The 20,831-nt window shown below is 44.1% G+C and overlaps 2 protein-coding genes across 6 annotated transcripts in view; both read right to left on the bottom strand.

The window, feature by feature from the left end:
* LOC132207180 (uncharacterized) overlaps nt 1–20,831 on the bottom strand; it is a 103,739-nt gene that overhangs the window by 7,777 nt on the left and 75,131 nt on the right. The window lies entirely within an intron of this gene.
* Nucleotides 7,704–20,831, bottom strand: part of LOC132207171 (uncharacterized) — a 63,230-nt gene continuing 50,102 nt past the window's right edge. For 4 of the 5 annotated variants that reach the window (XM_059642365.1, XM_059642366.1, XM_059642368.1 and 1 more), the window contains exon 4: nt 7,704–10,723. In XM_059642365.1, coding sequence (XP_059498348.1) covers nt 8,035–8,994 — 960 coding nt within the window. In that variant the 5' untranslated portion in view covers nt 8,995–10,723 and the 3' untranslated portion in view covers nt 7,704–8,034. The remainder of the gene's footprint in view (nt 10,724–20,831) is intronic. The other variant, XM_059642367.1, reaches the window with a different exon arrangement.

Raw genomic sequence — 20,831 nt, 5'->3', positions numbered from 1 at the left:
AACTACACTCATCTGCTGCCGTAGGTACTGATTGACAATGACATGTACATATTCACACAGAAGAAACTGACAGGTATTCACTGATAACTAAACTCATATATTGACATAACAGAAACTGCAAGTGATAGACTGAGAATTACACAAACATATTCACAAAGCAGAGGCTGAAAGTGTACAGATTGATAACTACACAAACATATTCACACAGCAGTCTGAGAGGGATAGACTGATTGTTAAACTCACATAGACAGAGCAGAAACTGACAGGCAGAAATCAGCAGTGAAACTCTCATTCTTTTAGCTGAAACTGACAGGTAGAGATCAATAACTAAATCCTCACGTTCACAAACCAGAAACTGATAGGGGCAGAATAATAATGACATTGACATCTGCACGTAGAAGAAACTGACATGGACAGAATAAAAATATCACTCCCAGGCTCATTTGACATCATCTGAAAAGTACGTTTGAACCACTAAATTCATTTTCACAGAAAAGTGTTTGCCAATTAAATATTGATAACTTTATTCCCAGATTGACAGAGCAGAAACTGATAGGCATAGATTGATAACTGAAATCATATTCAAAGAGGAGAACCTGACAGGCACAGATCCATAACAGCACTCACATATTAACATATCAATTGCTGTCTGTTAGTTCCAGCTAACATCATTCACATATTGACAAAGAAGTAACTGACAGATAAAAATAGACAACTATATTTATATATTCCCAGACCTGAAACTGGCAGGGACAGAGTGGTAAATACACTTATGCATTCACATATCAGACTGACAGGGACAAATTTAAAATGCTATTTCACAGAGCACAAGGACAAGAATAGATTGATCACAGCACTCAATGCATTCACATAGCAGGACCTAACAGGTAAGGATTGATAATTATACTCATGTTTTGAAGTAGCAGATGCTTACAGCTAGAGATTAATTACTGCACTCTCATATGCACAGTACACAAACTGACAGATAACTGATAACTGCACTCAAAATTTCACATGGCAGAAACTAATATAAACAGATTGATAAATAAGCTCATATTTATATCGCAGAAATAGGCAGTGACTAACTACTTCTGTGTGAATATGTAAACATATTCATCAGTCAGTCTCTGTCAGTTTCTACAATGTGGATATATCACTTTAGTTATCAGTCTGTCCTTGTCAGTTTCTGTGATGTGAATGTGTGAGGGAAGTGCATCAGATGCCATCTGTATGGATTTTAGTAAGGTATTTGACAAAGTGCCACATGGTAGACTGGTCCAAAAAGTAAGAGCCTCTGCGATACAGGGCAATATGTTGAATTGTGTCCAAAGATGGCTCAGTAACAGGAAACAAAATGTAGTGGTTGATTGCTGCCTTTGTGAATAGAAAGCTGTTTCAAGTGGTGCTCAGCTTGGCTCAGTGATGGAACCCCTGCTGTCCATTTTCTACATTGATGATTTGGACTTGAATGTGTTGGGCTTATTTGAGAAGTTTGCAGACAACACAAACTTGGCCATGTAGTGGGTAGTGCAGAGGATAATTGTAAGATGCAAAATGGTACAGATAGTTTCATGGAGTCGGCAGGAAAGTGGCAGATGGAGTTCAGCTCTGATAAGTGCGAGATAATGCACTTTGGAAGCTCCAACAGTAAATGGAATCAAAAATAATTGAGAATATATTGAGAGGGGTAGATGAAGTGAGAGATCTTGGTGTGCAGGTGCACAGGTCGCTAAAGGTAGCAGTACAAGGATTTAGAATTGTAAACAAGGCATGTAGAATGTTCCCCTTCATTGACAGTGGTATGGAATACAAACGTAGGGATATAACTGTGAAACTGTATCCGGAAATGGTGAGGCTGCAACTGGAGTATTGTGTGCATTCTGGTCACCACATTACAGGAAGGATGTAATTGCTGTGGAGGGAATGCAGAGGAGATTTACCAGAATGTTGCCAGGGCTGGAGATTGTAGCTACGAGGAGAGATTGCAGAGGTTGTGGTTATATTGCTTGGAATAGAGGAGGCTGAGGGGTGTCATGATTATAGAAAACAAAACTGTGAAAAGGAGAGACAGAGTGGACAGGAGGAACCTGCTTGGAGAAACTGTTCAAAAATCAGAGGTCATTGATTGAAGTGAAGTGGCTGAAGGATCGGAGGATTCTGAAGGATTTTTTTTTAACAGTATGAAACAGTCTGAACTCTTCTAGCCTACCAATGTTAGGAAGGAAGATGTGCCAGGAATTTTGAGGAAGGTGAAGACAGGTAAGTCCCCCGGGCCTGATGGGATTTATCCAAGGATTCTGTGGGAAGCGAGGGAAGAGATTGGAGGGCCCTTGGCAATGATCTCCTCGCCCTCACTGTCAACGGGTAGAGTGCTGGAAGATTGGAGAGTGGCAAACGTCAATCCCTTGTTCAAAAAAGGAAATCGGGATAACCCTGGAAATTACAGACCAGTTAGCCTAACGTCAGTGGTGGGCAAATTATTGCCAAGGGCTCTGAGAGATAGGATTTCTGATCACTTAGAAAGGCACAGTTTGATTTGGGACAGTCAGCATGGATTTCTGAGGGGTAAAACATGCTTCACAAACCTTACTGAATTCTTTGAAGAGGTGACCAAACACGTGGATGAATGTAGAGCAGTGGATGTGGTATCCATGGATTTAAGTATGGCGTTTGATAAGGTTCCCCACAGTAGGCTCATGCAGAGGGTAAGGAGGCATGGGATAGAGGGAAATGTGGCAGATTGGATTCAGAATTGGCTGACCCTTAGATGACAAAGGGTAGTAGTGGACGGAAAATATTTGATATAGTGTTCAATTACGAGTGTGTACCACAAGGATCTGTTCTGGGTTCTCTTCCATTTGTGATTGTTGTAAATGATTTGGTTGAAGGCGTGGAAGAATGCATCAGCAAGTTCGCAGACGATACGAAGGTGGATCATGTTCTGGGTTACAAAAGTACATTGATGGTATACGGAGCTGGGTTAAGAATTGGTAAATGGAGTTTAACCTTGAAAAGTGTGAGATGATACATTTTGGAAGGACAAACTTGAAAGCAGAATACAGGGTTAGTGGAAAGTTTCTTGGCAGTGTGGAGGAGCAGAGGGATCTTGGGGTTCATGTTCACAGCTCCCTGAAAGCTACCAGCCAGGTGGATAGAGTTGTTTAGAAGGCGTATGTTGTGTTAGCTTTCATTAACAGAGGGATTGAGTTCAAGAGCCATGAAGTCATGCTCCAGCTATACAAAAGTCTGGTTCATCCACATCTGGAGTATTGAGTCCAGTTGTGGTCATGCCATTACAGGAAAGATGTGGAATCATTGGAAAAGGTGCAGACAAGATTTACCAGGATGTTGCCTGGAATGGAGGGAAGATCTTATGAGGAAATGTTGGGAGACCTTGGGCTTTTCTCTTTAGAGCGACGAAGGATGAGAGATGACTTGATAGAGGTGTACAAAATGATCAGAGGTATAGATAGAATGGACAGCCAGAGACTTTTTCCTCGGGTGAAGGTAGCTATTGTGAGGGAGCAGAGTGTTAAAGTGAGTGGAGGTAGATATTGGGGAGAAGTCAGAGGTGGGCTCTTTACTCAGAGAGTGGTCGGGGTGTGGAATGCATTCTGGAAAGGAGAGTGGAGTCAGCCTCTTTCGGGGCATTTAAACAGCTATGAGACAGGCATATGGATGATAGCATAAGGTAGGAGTGGAGGTTAGATAGACATGAGGATTAGGGGAGACGTTCGGCACAACATCGTGGGCCGAGGGGGCGGGGGGGGTGGGCGGGTGGGGTAGCGGGTGTGCGGAGGGGCAGGTGGGGGGTGGGGGTGCGGCAGTGGTGGTGCTCCCCCATTCTTTCTGAAGCCAATGGTCAGTTCTTTAGTTTTTCCAACATTGAGAGAGAGGTCGCCTTCACTGCACCATGTCATCAAGCCCTCTATCTCCCTTCTGGGTTTTGACTCCTGGTTGTTCCATATGTGTCCCACTATGATGGTGTCATCAGCAAGTTTGTAGATGGTGTTCATTTGGAAATTGGCCCCACAGTGTTGGGTGTACAGTAGGGGCCTGAGGTTGCATCCTTGGCGGGTGGCCTCCAGTGTTGTGTGTTATTGTAGAGGAGATGCAAATGTCTGTCTTCACTGATTGCAGTCTATGGGTCAGAAATTTGAGGATCCAGTTGCAGTGGGTGGAGCCGAGACCAAGGTCACAGAGTTTTGAGATCAGTCTGCACAGGGTAACGGTGTATAGATGTTCCAGGGATGAATAATCTCCTACAACCTCTTGAATCAGGCAGAAGATACAGAAGCCCGAACAGGTTCAGGGGCAACTTCTTCCTGTTCATTATTAAATTGATGAATCGACTCTTTGGCCTCAAATAATGATGATCTTGTTAATGTTGATCTCTCCGAGTGCGCACCCTGTGAAATGTAACCTGCATGCCTCTCTGAGTTGTTTTGTTCTGTACATCCTTGCTGACTGTGATCGGCCTGTACTGCTCGTAAACAGAGCATTTCACTGTCTCTCGCGACATTTGAATTTATTAAAAAAAATTAACAGAGCATATACTGACAGGTATATATTTGTAACTACACTGACGCATTCAACAAGAGGGAGCTGACAGATATAGATGGACAACGAAACTCGCATATCCATATACCCACTAGCAGTATGTAGTCCCACTCATGCAGCTGTATCAGTGTTGGTTAGCTTTTGGATCTCACTCAACCGGGTATTCGAATTTTAAGAAAAGAAAATAGACAAGGAGAAGCTCAGGCTAGGAGTAGAATCAGACCGTGGTTCTGTTCAAATAAATAGCTCAAAACAAACAATCCTAATGAATAATTAACTGAATGTTACATTGGCAATATCACTCTGATCAATCTCAACTGATGTTAGTTTACAGGAGGTATTCCTTCTTCCTCCAGGCCAATACTTGAAGGACCAGGACAATTTAGTGTTTTCTCAGTTCGAAGCCAATTGTGACCAGCATCTTACAACAACCACCAGGTATGTTGCACTGTCAGAGCATAGAATATCCTAGCCACAGTGATAGCAGATTCAATCTCACACATTGAATGCAATTTCCAGAGAGATGTGTTCTAACCAAGAGTCAAACACCATTGAGGAAATACCAGTGTATATGTCTTATCTGTACCGTCACTTCCAGCCACCCAGTTCTAAACAATTTCACTTTGGAGGAATGACAGACTGAATCCTCATCCAAAATATATACACAGGAACAGCATGAAATCTGCATTTAGTCAGGGTACTTTTAGTGTTACAGTCAAGTGAACACATAGATGATGCTGTTAGTTTGACCAACCACATGGGAAGTAGATATGGAGTACAGATATTGAAGCAAACATTTCAGTCAGAAGTAACAGACAGACAATTATTATTTCAATGAATATTTGTCTCAATAGTCACAAAACTTAAATAATGTGAATTCCAAATGCACGTGCTGTGCCAAAGACTGACATTGAGAGAATTGTTAATATACACTCTCACTCCCTCTCTTGCACCCTCCTCTCTCTCTCTCACTATCAAATGCATAAACCATCCCAACACACATTCCAACAAATAATAGCCATGCAATACCATATACATTGCAAGCAACAGAAACTGTCACATCTGGAATGATTTCTACTCACAGAACCATTGTCAGAGAGGCCTGCATTCCTTCACATTATTGAGTCTGTACCGAGAATTCTCATCCCATTCATTCAACATTTCATTCACACAAATGTATGATAGCAGCAGAGGAGCTGCCATCCCCACCTTTATCGCAACATCATTCTCCTTTTCTTCACCTTTCAGGAATAGAATTTGTTTTGTCTTTTTCAGTCCAGCAAGAAACCTCGAGTACCTCTTTCAAAATTAATCTCAATTTATTGTAAAGAGCCTGACATTCCTCCTGGCCCTCCCTCGGATGTATTGCAGAGAAATACCAAGATATCTGAATACAATTTTCACAATAAATCAGTTTAATCAAGTGGTTACCTTTCGAAGCAGTGCACAAAATAAAAATAGACAAAATTGGTTTGCTTGGTAGGTTTGTGAAACACTCCTTTTGTTTCAAAGCAGAGTTGAACAGTGTTGATTGTTCAATAAATTGAGTTTCACCCTTTAAATCTGCTGCACTGCAAGACAGAAAATAAACTTCCTTTTCCTTTCCACTTCCCTTCCATAGAACAACACAAGAGTACCAGTAATTGCTTCCACCATCACGGCACAGAGCAGGGTCATGTCCTGTCTACATCAGGGAATAAGTTCCCCGTTTGTCTTTTCTGTCCAAGCGACACTGTGTGATCAGGCAGCAGCAATGCAGTTGAATTGTTCACTGCCATTGGCTTTCACAGTTTACACTGATTGCTACTTTAGCATTACTCAGAAAAGCATATCACTACACACTGAAAAAGAAACGGATATTATTCTGACAGTCAACACTTTATATCATTAATCCCTGTTCAACTCTACACTATACAAGTTACAAAGGCCCATTGTGTTTCCAGTCTTGAATCTGAGGAACAGCACAGAGTCCCTTCTGTAGCAGTGTGTTGCCTTTCACTTGCACATGATTCCCACAGGCACCAACAATTAATGATCTTCGGTGGTTTCCCATTCACGACAGGAGACGGGAACTGAGATACAGACTGGCAGCACGAGGGAAAACTCACTCACACACAGCCAGTGGATGCTAAAAGGAAAAGAATGAAGTACGGCCTCACAGTAATTTCCAGATATGAACTGACTCTCAAAATCTCTGATTACACCTGAGGATATTGGACTGTGACAGTGCCCAGTAGTGACAGATAGATTCTACTGCACACTCAACCTCATGCACAATGTAAAAACAAACTGAGACTGAAATGCAATGCAGTTCAGTGCAATTGAAAAGAGTTTGACAGAGTTTACTACTCCGACACAAACCACAACTGAACATACGAAAATGAGATCCATGTACTCTCCCTGAGACTGTGGGAAACATATCAAAACTACCACAATCGTTATGAAAAGCCAGATACCCACAGAACTTATGTCATATTGGCCTTTACAAATAGACGCTGACAATGAGTAGATGAAGTTCACATTCCTAACAATTACTGCGGAACTGCTGCATAAAAAATTCCCAGTACAGAGACAGTGGGCTGAATGGTCTGCTGCTATGCTGTACCATATCTGTGATTCTGTTTTTGGTGAGAAACAAGCAGTTTAATCAGTGGTACCACAGATCTCAGGCTGTCTGACCAAATAGGAAATATGTGACAATTTGTCAGAATGGTTCTCAGAATAAAGCAGTTCCCCTCCTGTTATCACCCCATGTCCTCAACTTCTCCATCCCCCTCACCTACCACAAGGACTGACACTCAACTCATAAATCACACAATGCAGAAGACATTAAGACGCAGCCTCAACACCCTAAAAATAACCATCACAGAGTGAATCATACAGTCACAGAATACTACTGGCCTTCAGAGATTTAGCCATTTTGATACATGAGGAGAAACTGACACGTACAGATTGATAACTACACCCAGAGATTTAGCCATTTTGATACATGAGGAGAAACTGACACGTACAGTTTGATAACTACACCCACTTGTTCGTATTGCAGAAACACACAAATGATGACAACACATTGACTACAATGTAAAGGTGTGACTGTAGTTATCAGTCTCTCTTGGTTTCTGCTAATGTTAGTCATGCATTCGCATTGCAGGAACTGTCAGGGAGAGATGAATAACTTCACCCTCATTCTCAAAGCTAAAACGGACATACACAATGATAACTACACTCCCAGTTTCACAGAGCACAAACTGACAAGTATAGTCTGTTAACTAGACTCTCCTATTTACAGAGCAGAATCTCACAGGTACATGTTGGGAACAGCACCCACACATTCACCCAGCAGGAACTGACAGGTGTACTTCGATATGTGCATTTACACACTGACAAGGCAGTTCAGTATTTGGTCTGTCTGTGTTGTTTTCCTGTAGACGCTGGTTTGAAGTTCCCCATTAACTGGTCGCTCTACTGTGGTACCTAGGAATGCAGTTTGTTGTTGTGTTCCTCCTCTTTTGTGAATTTTACATCAGGAAGGATATTATTGATGGTCTTGAATGTTTCCTCTAATTTGTTTCGTTTAGTGATGACAAAGGTGTCATCCACGTAGCAGACCCAAAGTTTGGGTTGGATGATTGGCAGAGCTGTTTGTTCGAGTCTCTGCACTACTCCCTCTGCTAAGAACCCTGATGTCGGAGATCCCATGGGTGTACCGTTAGTTTGTCTGTAGGTTTTGTTATTGAAAGTGAAGTGGGTGGTGAGGCATAGGTCCACGAGCTTGATGATTTTGTCCTTGCTGATGAGGTTGGTGGTGTCTGGTGTATGTGTCTTTGGTTCTTCGACTAGTGTAGTCAGTGTTTCTTTGGCCAGATTGATGTTGATGGATGTGAACAGGGCTGTTACGTCAAAGGAGACCATTGTTTCATCCTCTTCTATCTTGGTGCTTTTGATGGTGTTCAAGAATTCTTGGCTGGAGTGAATGGAGTGGCGTGAGTCTTCTACTCGGTGTTTTAGTCTTTGGTGTAGTTCCTTGGCTAGTCTGTATGTTGGTGTTCCAGGTAGTGAGACTATGGGTCTGAGGGGAGCTCCTGGTTTGTGAATTTTGGGTAGTCCGTAGAAGCGTGGTGTGTTGGATCCATCTGGTTTCATTTTTTGGAAGAGTCTCTTGTTTAATTCTCCAGATTTTTGAAGTTTTATGAGTAAGGCTGTGATTCGGTTCTCCAGTTGTGGGGTCAGGTCTGTCGCCACCTGTTGGTAAATATCCACCAAAAGACATGACCCACGATCACTAGTATCCTTGCATACAGATGAGGAAGGCCACCACTTTGGGACAACACATCCATCCATCTTGGACAAGACAAACAGAGACACGCACAAGAATTCCTGGAAGCATGTCATTCCAACCGAAACTCCATCAACAAACAGAGATTTGGAGCTCATCTACCACCCTTTGAGAAAAAGAACAGGAAATGACATCACCGGCACAGGAAGTGACATCACCAACCCAAGGAAACCTAAACACCAGCGCTTCACCGTAGGCTCACTGATGATGTTACCTAGAATGGTGACGAAACGTCTGAAAATGAACCTTCCAGCTTAGTGAGCAAACTTACATCCAGAACCTCAAACTGAGCTACAAATCTTCTCAAAACTCGCTAACAGATTAATATTGTCACTTGCAATTCTCAGCAGAAACTAACAGGTACAGGCTGGTAAATAGTCATACGTTTACGTAAGAGAAACTGACAGATATATATAGATAAATATATTGATTGTAGAAATGATTTGGAGTTGGGTATTGAGGATAAAGTCTCTAAATTTACAGATCATACTAAGCCATGGAGAAGAGTGCATTGTGAGGATGATACTGAGTGACTTCACAGGGACATTGACAAGTTGGCCAAATGGGCAGAGACCTGGCAGATAAATTTCAATGCAGAAAAATATGAGCTTATGCATTTTGCTGAGAAAAATGCAAAGAAACAATACAAGCTTAAGGGTACAGCTTTAAAGGGAAAATTGGAACAGAGAGATCTTGGGGTTCATGTGCATCGTTCTCTGAAGGTGGCCAGGCCAGTTGAAACAGTTGTGAAGCAGGTTCAAAGGATCTTTGAGTTTAAAAATAGAGGCATTGAGTCTCAAAGCAAGGAAGTAATGCTACGCCTCTACAAATCATTGCTAAGACCACATTGCTCAGGCTACGCTTGTGTTCAGTTCTAGACACCTTATTTAAGGAAGAACACTCTGGAGATGGCTTAAAGGTGTCACTAGAATGACAGCAGGAATGAAGGATTTTACGTTCAAAGAAAGATTAATGAAACCAGGCTTATTCTCCATGGAGCAGAGGGGTCACAAATGGGGGTGTTCACAATAATGAAGAATTTTGAGAGGGTAAAGTAGAATACTCTGTTTCCACTATGTCAGTAACCAGGGGTACAATTTCAAATTTGTCACCAAGACAGCTAGGAGTGAGATGAGGAGAAACATCTTTGGAGCATTGTTCGGATTTGGAATGCACTGCCTGGGAGAGTGGTGGAGGTGGATTCCATATGAGGTATGAAGAGAGAGCTGGATATATGTTTGAAAATGATGAAGTTCGAGGGTAATGAAGATCAGGCTGGGGAATAATCACACCTCTGATAATAGCTCACCACAATTAAAAAATAAATGCAGAGTAGATTCAATTCATTGGCTCATCTGCCCTGATACACTCACCAGGAGATCAAATGGATACTCAAGTTGGGAATGGACAGCACAAAATCTCAAATCCCTGCCATCAAGGGTCAGATCATGCTGCAGCAGAAGAGATTGGCCCACTCAGAGTTATGTGAGAGACAGTTATTCCGATGGCTTCTCAAGGCAAATTCATGTTTGGAGTTGATGTCTGGCTGAGTGAATGGGAACAAAGCTTAGCCATTTCTCAGCTGCAGAAACCTGACGCTCCTCTGTCCTCTCTTCCTTCTCCCCCTTATTTGCTGGAAGGAACAATTGCTATCCATCAATTTGTGAGGCATTGAAGGGATTCTTCTGTGCTGTCTCACAATGTCCGCGGAAGATTGGCATAAACATTTCCCTCTTCACCTTGACCTGGTTCCTCATCCCCTCGCATATCTGTGTGCCTCAGGGTGGTGTATGTGATGCAGGATGGTTGCTGGTCTGCTTGCTCAGCCTGAAAATAGGACAATACAGAAACATAGTAAATGAGGAGCAGGAGCAAAATCGGTGGCCTCATGGACAGTGAAGGTGGTTATCTCAGAGTACATTGGGAACTTGATCAACTGGGCCAATGGGCCGAGGACTGGCAGGTAGAGTTTAATTTAGACAAATATAGAGGTGTTGCATTTTTGCTGAGGCAAACCAGGGCAGGTTAATGGTAGGGCCCTGGGGAGTGTTGTCAAACAGAGGGATCGAAGGGTGCAGGCACATAGTTGCATAAAGTGGAGTCCCAGGCGGACGGCAAGTTTGGAACAGTTGCCTTCATCAGTTCCAACACTGAGTGTAGGAGTTGGGATGTTATGATGTGGCTGTCCAAGACATTTTGCCCCTAAGAACTCGATGCTGCTACTTGAACAACATTCACTACTCTGATCCCAACCACTTTCTGTGGCAGAGAATCCCATTGGATCCCCACCCTCTAGGTGAAGACATTTCTCCCCACCCTCAGCCCTTCCCCATCTCCTTTAGACTGTGAGCCCCTGAGGGTGGACTCATGTGTCCTTAGCCCCATGTCCAGCCATCAGCAACATCTGTGTTTACCCCTGTTAATTCCCATTGAAATTTCACAGGTTTCTATGAGATGACTCCTCATTCTTCTAAACTCCAGTGAATATAATCCTAAGCGATCCAGTCTGTCCTTATCCTTCAGTCCTGCCATCCCAGGATTCAGTCTGGGAAACCTCGGCTGCACTCCCTCCATAGCCAGGACATCCATCCTCAGAGACGGAGACCCCAGACTGCAGACACAATACAGCAGGATGTGGTCTCTCCCTGTACAATTTCAGCAAGACAGCCCTGCTCCTGGACTGGAACCTTCTCACTATGAAGGCCAACATCACATTTCCATTCTTCACCATCTGCTGCTCCTGTAATGCTCACTGTCACTGACTGGTGTATGAGGTACATCCAGGACTTGGAGCACCCCCACATCCCAATCCGGCGGATAAAAACCCAATTTCCTGGTTTTGCACCCAAAGCAGATAACGTCACTCTGATCTACATTGAACTGCATGAATCATTTCAGTGTTGAGCCAACAAGCTGGACATTCGGAGTGGTTGGATGGTGAACGTGGGGATATGGAGGGGTGAATGGTGAGAAAAACAAACTTTATCTGGAAGACAGTGAGAGTTTACGGGATGAGCAATTAATATCTGGGGTTGTGACACAGACCAGTTCCTCTTAGAAAAGCACACAGTTGGAACAAGCCTAAAACTGACGATGACAAATGTTATTTCTCTGTACTTTGAACAGGGTGTGGCCAGCTCTGCCAAGGTGGCAAGGGGATGCCAATCTCAAAATGTCCTTGAATGGATTGACATGCTCGACCTGAAGGTAATGAGGAGTTTGCAAAGGGTTAAGAGTCACGTGCAGAGCAGATCAGGTGAGAATGGCAGATTTTGCTCCCATAAGGACCATCAGAGACAGGAATGGGAGTAGGATATTCGGCCCCTCGATCCTGCTCCACCATTCAATAGGACTGTGGCTGATCCAACATTCCTCATGTCCACTTTCCTGCCCTTCCCATTGATTCCCTGTCTGATCAAGAAACTGTAAATCCCAGCCTTAAATCTGCCTTCCCCCTGCTGCCACAAATACATACAGCTCTGTCTAGCAAGGAGTTCCAAAGTCTCTTATCTCCCTGAGAGAAGAAATAACTTTTCATGTCAGTCTTCACTACTGAACCAGATGGTTCTTTGCTTCTCACAATGGTCATCATTAGAGCCTTAACTCCAGATCTGTTTTGTTTAAAGTTTAAGTCAAAATCCGTGATCTGCAATAGCAAGATTTAATTTCAAGTCCTCACAGTATATCCCAGGCATCTGACAAAATAGGATATTGCCTCCCCATTATTTCGAAATTGAAAGTGAATCACACTAAAGTGCGGTGTTCAGATCAGAATAAATTGCCCCGCACCTTTGAGCCAAACATCGACATCAGTGGAATCCCTACAGAGTAGAAGTAAGCCATTCAGTCCATTAAGTCCGTACCAACCATCTGAGCAGCATCCCACACAGACCGACTCCTCTAATGTATCCCTGTAACCATGCATTTCCCATGGTTAATCTCCCTAATCTACCAACCCCGGACACTATGCGTAAATTAGAATGACCACTCCACCGAACCTGCACACCTTGAGACAATGGGAGAAGACTGGAGCACCCGGTGGAAACCACACACACAATATGAGGCAGCAGTGCTAACCACTGAGCCACCGTGTTGCCCAGTGTTTTTGCCGTGTAGGGCTTGGTTAGCTCAGTTGACTGTCTGGTCGTGCTGAAAGTGTGTGGTTCAGTTTCTGCACTGGTTGAGATTGCTGTGAATGATCGTTCCCCTTTGCCTTAGATGTGGTGACCCTCAGGTTAAACAGTTGAAAAGTTAAACAACAAAAATAGTTGTTGTTGGTCTCCCTCTCTCTCCCTCTCTCTCCCTCTCTCTCCCTCTCTCTCCCTCTCTCTCCCTCCCTCTCCCTCCCTCTCCCTCCCTCTCCCTCCCTCTCCCTCCCTCTCCCTCCCTCTCTCTCTCTCTCTCTCTCTCTCTCTCTCTGCAAGGAGACAACAGTGACTCTACATGAACCACCTGCTAAAAACGTAACTTTGCTGATTAAAAATTAACTGCCAGCTTTTTCACTGCAAAATAACTTGCGTGTTTCCCACCTGATGCAACATCACAGTGAGCTGTAAATAAAAGAAAAGACACTTTAATGACAGAATGTATCTAAATGCACGGGGAGAGGGTGTAGAGGCAGATTTACCAGGATGTTGCCTTCGACACTGGAGAGTGCCAGTGATGGAGAGAGATTGGACAGACTGGGGTTCTTATCGTCAGAGCAGAGGAGATTGAGATGCTGGACATGATTGGGATGTATCAAATGATGAGGGTCCATAGATTGGGTAAGCAGGAAGAAAGGTTTCATCCTTGATGGAGGGAGCAATGAGGGACCAAGTTTTCACCCAGAAGCTGGTGGGGAACCTGCAACTTGCTACCTGTGAAGATGGGAGAGGCAGAAACCCTCATCACATATGAAGAAGAATTTTGATGTGCACCTGGGATGCCAAGGCAATGGGCTGAGTGCTGGGGAAATGGAATTAGAGAATGGTGAGGTGGTGTTTTTAACTGGCACAGGCTCGATGGGCCTTTTATTGGCACTGGAGACCTCTCCAACACTGTGACGAGCTCACTTTGGGATGTGTGTTCTACATCCAGTATACTATTTAGATGCAATGCGATTTTGTCCATGTCATTTTCTGAGGTAAGCGGTTTGGCTTATGAGGAGAGATTGAGCAGTTTCGGCCAATAATCTCTGGAGTTTAGAAGAATGAGAGGAGATCTCATTGAGGGATATAAGATGGAAAGGAGAAGGAAAGAGAATGATTGCTCATGTGGGACAATCTGGAACAAGAGTTCAACATTTCAGGAGAAGGGGCTGGGACAGATTGAAAACAGAGAGAAGGAGGAATGGGTTCTGTCCAAGGGAGACAGGGATGTGAATCTGGGGGATTTGCTGTGGGTACATACTGCTGTTCTCGAGTGTGTATTCAATGTTGGGACACTGAATGAATTGGAGGAGGAGACAGACAGATTTGGAATCAATGATAGGTGAATGGGAGTGGGGGCAGGAAACTGGAGCTGAAGCCAAGATGGGATCAGCTGTGCCATATTGAATGGGGCCGTAGGCACCCAAGAGGCTGAATGGTCTCCTGCTGCTCCTAGCCCTTCAGTTGTATTGGTCATTCAGTAGCCTGGGCTCATGTTAGTGTGGGTGGTACAGACAGTAGCAACAGAAAGCTCTTATTCTGTGTTGCTAAAATGTGTAATCCATTAAAGGTCACTCAGTAAGAGTGAATGTAAGACCCATGTGATAATGGAGCAGAATTAGGCTGTTTGGCCGATCGAGTCCACTCTGTCATTTGATTGTGACTGCTGTGTTTCTCAACCCCATTCTCTGCCTTCTCCCCCTCGGCCTTGATCTCTTCACCAATCAAGAACCTATCCATCACCGTCTTAAAGACATTCATTGAGTTCCACAGATTCAACACCCTCTGGCTGAAGAAGTTCCTGTTCATCTCAGTTCAAAAATATCATCCCTTCATGCTGAGGCTGTGCCCCTCATGTCCTCGTCTCTGTCCAAGCCTCTCAGTATTCTGTAAGTTTCAATCGGATTCTCCCTCATCCTTCTAAACTACATTGAATGCAGACAGAGAGCCTTCACCACTCCTCATTAGACAAGCCCTTCATCCCTGGGATCTTGTAAATCTCCTCTTGACCCCCCTCCAGGGCCAGCACATCCTTCCTGAAATACAGGGCCCAAAGCTGCTCACAATATTCCAAATATGGTTTGACCAGAGCCTAATACAGCTTCAGCAGTACATCTCTGTTCTTGAATTCTGGCCATCTTGAATTGAATTCTAATGTTACATTAACTGCCAAATGAACTTGCATGTTAACCTGAAGAGAATCCTGAAGTAGGACTCCCAAGTGGCTTTGTGCTTGAGATTTCCGAAGCCTTCCCCATTTGAAAAACGGTCTCTGCCTCTATTCCCACCAAAGTGCACAACCTCACACTTTCCCCCATTGTATTCTGTTTGCCATTTCTTTGCCCAATCTCTGAGCCTGTCCAATTCCTTCGGCAGCCTGTCTGCTTCCTCACCATTACCTGTCCCTCCACCGAACTTTCTGACATCAAAGAAACATGAAATGACAACGCTCCCTGTGTGAACAATGCTGGACCCAGAGTGAATGGCTCCTTGTCCCAGAGACCCAGGCCAGAAGGGGCCACACTCAGACATTAAGCTGTTGTAATGCGGTAATAAACAGATTGATGTCTCAGTGCCCAAACTTTAGGTCACCTCAAAACAAGATGAACAATATAGCAGTTAGCTATCAATGTACGTTTCCCTCTTCCAATTCAATTCAATGACTGCCACTTGGAATTCCCGTGTGTGTCTATGTTTGGCTTGGACTAGTATGGTTACCGTGTCCCAGTTAAACTGATGGCCTTCACTGTCAGTGTACCGATAGTAAGAAGCGTTTATTGTGCAGTTTTGCTGCTAGCAGATGTTCATGTGTCTTGATAGCTAGTTTTCTTCCTGCCTGTCTAAGGTAATGGTTGTGGCAGTCGTTGCTTGGTATTTTGTAGACCACATTGGGTTTGCATGTTGTGAGAATGCGGTCTTTAATCCTTGAGTGTTTATCATAAAGTGGCTGTGGGCTTGTGTGCTCCCATGATTCCTGGTGGTCTCAGGAGTCTTGTTGTTTTGGCGTGCTATGTCCTCCTGTTGTCCAAAATAAATGTTGACTCCCGGGGCAACTCCACCCTGCCACCACCTCTCCAGGGTCTATCCTGCTGGTGGGACATGGCATATCCAGGGATGGTGATGGTGGTGTCTGGTACATTGTCTGTAAGGTATGATTCTGAGTATAATGCTGACTCTCCGGATTTTGACATGAGCTCCCAGAGGTTAGGAAGCAGGACTTTGCAGGGCTGACAGGGCTGTTTCAGGTCTGTTGTCTTTTCCGGTGCCTGACTCGATGCTGGGTGATCCATCCCATTTCATTTCATTATTCAGAACTTGTGGCGAGGAATACGACTGAATGGCTTGCTCTTTCGTTTCAAAGGGTCAACCCTGATTACAGGTCACTGTACTCGAAACATTAACTTTGTTTGTCTCTCTCGATGGTTGCTGCCAGATCAGCTGAGGTTCACCAGAACTTTCTGTGTTTATAACCTGTAATGTTAACTCTGTTCCTGTTTCTCTCCCTCTCCATAATCCGGCTAAGATTTTGAAATTTGCCGTTCTTGCCGTCTACTCCTGATTGATGCGAGACGAAAAACTTCAAACAGAATCTGTTCGTTTTTCAGGTGCAGTCCTGCCAAGTGAATATCATCAAAGATTCCCAGCTTCCCAAAGTGGTCTGTGTCTACTTAATGACCTATTCTACAGGTGTGGGGGTGGGGGAGGGGGGTGGGTGGTGGGGTTGTTGGGAGGTTGGCATTGGGTGTGTGGTTTGGCTGGGGGGGGTGGTGTGGTGTCAACTTCAGAGAGATACATGATCGCGATAACGGTTTGTACAAAGTACAGCTTTCTGTCGGTATTTACTGTTTAAAAAGCAATTGGTGCATCAATTACAGATCATGGTCAATTCACCACAGTCTTACCAGATCATTAGAGCTGCTCTCCCGTTGGAGAGAGCGGATTGGAAGGTGATGGAACCTGAGGGTCACTGCGCCTCAGGTGATTGGGAGGTTCAAAAGGAGAGTCCTTCACGGTAACCCCATCCGGTGTAGGATTTGAACCCACACTGTTACCATTCTAATGCATCACAAAGCAGCCATTCTGAGGCAGGAATAGTCGCTGATCTGGAGAGGGGGTGTAATTACAAAACAAATAGCCTTGCCCCTCTCCCCACCTCAACATCATTGGAGATAAAGAGCTTTGTGATGATACTGTCGCTTTAAGAGATTATTTTGTCCTGGTTTCTTTTGAGAGAGAGAGATTGAATGAGAGCCATTGAGCTCCCTGGTTAAGGCCACTTGACTAAACAGTTTGAGTTTTTTTTTCCAGCTCTGGTGGGTGTGGCCAGCTCTCTCAGAAGATCAGGATTTCTCGGTTTTGTTTCATTTCACATGCACCTGAAGCTGTTGGCATCTCAAGTGCCTTTGAAGCTTCAGTGGATGTCTCCCGGCTCCTGCTGTCTCTGTATTTTCTGTTGACTTTTTATCCTCCTGGATTGGAGATCTGCACGTGAGAACCTGTGTCTCAATTTTCCATTTCTGTCAAGGACTCTGTTTATGGGATGTTACTTTTTCTTAAAACAGTTAATTAGCAATAGTTACTATATCTACTATTTTGTTACATTTCCAACAGTGATAAGTTATTCTTAAATCGTCTTTCTTTTGTTGCATTTTAACTATAGTGTTTAAATAAATTGTTTTGCTTAACATTGAGTTGTTTGCCCAATCGCATTGCATCTGAAACCAGCACTTCATGTTTGCTTTGAAAAATAAAGTTAGGGGAGAGACTACCTTCTGAAAATTCTTTGAGTGGGTCTGGCCTGGTCTAGTCTTGTCCATAACAGACTGAATAATTCCAAAGATTTATCTTGGGAAGACAGACTGAGCGGTTTTGGCCGATACTCTCTGGACTTCAGAAGAATCAGAGGGGATCCAAAATGCTAAAGTTGGGGGATTGACAAAGGAGATGGAGAGAGGATGTTTCCTCATGTGGGAAAATCTAAAATGAGAAGTCAAGTCAAGATAAGGAGTTGGGGCAGATTGAAAATGGAGATGAGGAGGAATGGCTTCTCTCAAAGGTTGGGGAGAACGGGCATGTCTAACCTGCACATCCATTGGAGTGTGCCAGGAAACAGGAGCACCTGGAGGAAACCCACACCATCACAGGGAAAATGTGCAAACTTCACACGGACAGTCACCTGAGGCTAAAATCAAAGCTGGATCCCTCACACTGTGCAGCAGCAGCGCTAACCACTGAGCCACCATGTCATCCATTGAGCCTGTTCCACCTTTCAGTATGTGCCTTCACACCATTAACTTGCCTTTAGTCCCATCCCCTTATTATCTCAGCCAAACAAAAATCTGTCAGATTGGAAACTAACCACTGATCCAGCCACTGCTGTGTTTGTGGAAAAGAGATTTAAACGTCGATAACCCTTGTGTGTAATCATTTAACGGAATGTTTTCAGCCTAACGTTAGCAACATACCATGGCGATCCAAATATGAAGCCGTTCTTACTATTTTTTTTGAAACAGAATTTTCCTTACACCTGTGAATGCTCTCAGTTTCGATTATAACCTCTGGAAAACGCACACGCCCACCTGATCATGTGTTATTTGCTTACAGAAATCTACTGGTTGAATTCCTGTAGCCACAGGTTTTGGGGCAGGATTTTTGTTTGTCAAAGAGATACATCATGCTTTATGCCCCAAGTTTGTACGTTTGCTTTAGAAGTCCCGTAACCAGTAAGGGGCGGCAGGCACTAACGTCCAACAGGAAAGCTGAGCCCAGAATATCAGGATGGAGCTGGGTAATACTTTACGACAGAGAATCGAGGAGAAAGTGGGAGAAAGAAACAGAGTGGTGATAAGGGAGGGTCCTGGGAATGAAGCTTCATTGAATTGAGATGCCTGGTCAATTTGCTCATTTCGAAAGTTTGGGGCATCTCACAATAAAGTCATAGAATCGTACAATACAGAAACAGGGCCTTAGGCATAACTTGTCCAATCCAACTGGGCTTTCCATAATAAACTAGTCTCACGGCCTGCAAATCCCTTTTGCACCCTCTCCAATTTAATACGATCTTCCCTTTTGCTGAGGTACCAGAATTATACACAGTAATCTAAAAGTGGCCAGACCAATGTCCTGTACAATGGCAACATGACGTCCCAAATCCTATTATCAATGGTCTGACTGATGGATGCAAAAATGAAATCTGAATGGTGGCATGTGATCAGGAATGTACACTTTAATACAACAGAGTCTCACAGTACTGGAGAGTCTTTTCGATCCATCCAGACTATACCGACGAACAATAAAGGATGTTCCCAGTCACGATGGGGCAGTTCAGAACCAGGGGGTGACGGTGTAAAGGGGACAAGGTAGGACTGAAATGAGGAAAAATGTCTTCACCCAGAAAGTGGGGAGCATGTGGGATTCTCTGCCACAGCAAGCGATTGGGGCCAAAACATTGAATGTGACTCCATCTCTCAGTCCTGTCATCATCTCTGTATATCTGTCTCTCCCTCTGTCTCTCTCCCTCCCTCTGTGTCTCTCGCTCTGTCTCTGTCTCTCTCGCTCTCTCTCTGTCTCTGTCTCTCTCCTGTCATCATCCTTTTCTCTCCCTTCATCCTGCTGTCATCTCTCTCTCTTCCTCACCCGACCCTCACTTCCAGAAATTTTAATTGCAGGCTCGAGCGCGCGAAAACAGCCTGGTCCTGGCGTCTCAGTCGTATGTGAATAATCTGGGAGATAAATGCACACAATGTTTCATTTATATATACATATGTAACAACCACTGACAGAAAGTAAACATGGAAAACACCTTCACATGCATCGCACGGGTCCACATGTAAAGTCAACCTCTTTCTGTCTGGGAGGGGAAACACTTTGGGAATTCAATTAATTTCACCTCTGACATTTCTGAAAAAGAAAATAAATAGGAGCAGAGAATGACGCCACTCGGTCCATCTGCCAGTGGTGTAATTTGTAATCTGTGACCATCCATCTCCCTGAGAGTGTTACAAACTAGTTTCTCCCCACCTCCCCCTTCCTCCACAATTTACTCCCTTTAACTGCAGCAAGTAAAAGGAACACATCAAACACTTATACAGCAGAAACAGACCCTTCAGCCCAACCTGTCCATGCCAGCCAGGTTTTCTAATCTACCCTACTCCCATTTGCCTGCATTTGACCCATGTCCCTCTAAACCTTTCCTATTCACGTCCCTGTTTAAATGCTTATTAAATGTGTGATCGTACCCACATCTACAACATCGTCTCCCAACTCATCCCATACACGCACCACTTTCTGTGTGAAACAGTTGTCCATTAGGTCCCTTTTAGATCTCTCCCCTCTCACCTTCAACCTACGCCCTTTAGTTTTGGACTCCCCCGCCCTGGGGAAAAGACCTTGGCTATTCACCTTATCTCTGGCTTTCATGATTTTGTTGACCTCTGTAAGATCACCCAGCAACCTCCACTCTCGGGGGGGAAAAATAGTCCCATCCGAATTAGCCCCTCCCTCCAACTGAAACCCTCCATTCCCAGTAACATCCTTGTCAATCTTTCCAGTTTAATAATATCCTGTCCATAGCATTTAATGCATTTCTGTTTTGGTCATTTAAGGATTTCTCATGATCAATCTTGCCAATGGATCCACCAAAGAGAATGAATTGCCTCCAGTTATCCCTTCAGTTTCTCTCCCATCAATAATGCTGGAGAAACACGACCTACTTGTGCACAGCCTTTCCAAAGCATACATGATCTTGAGGGACCGACTCCCCACCCCAGGGAGACAATCTAAAGGGGGAGATTAGGGTCCACCTT

Source organism: Stegostoma tigrinum, chromosome 44 (assembly GCF_030684315.1).
Source record: "Stegostoma tigrinum isolate sSteTig4 chromosome 44, sSteTig4.hap1, whole genome shotgun sequence".
Lineage (NCBI taxonomy): Eukaryota > Metazoa > Chordata > Chondrichthyes > Orectolobiformes > Stegostomatidae > Stegostoma > Stegostoma tigrinum.
The sequence above is the reverse complement of the archived record's forward strand: the minus strand, read 5'-3'. Positions and strand labels throughout refer to the sequence as shown.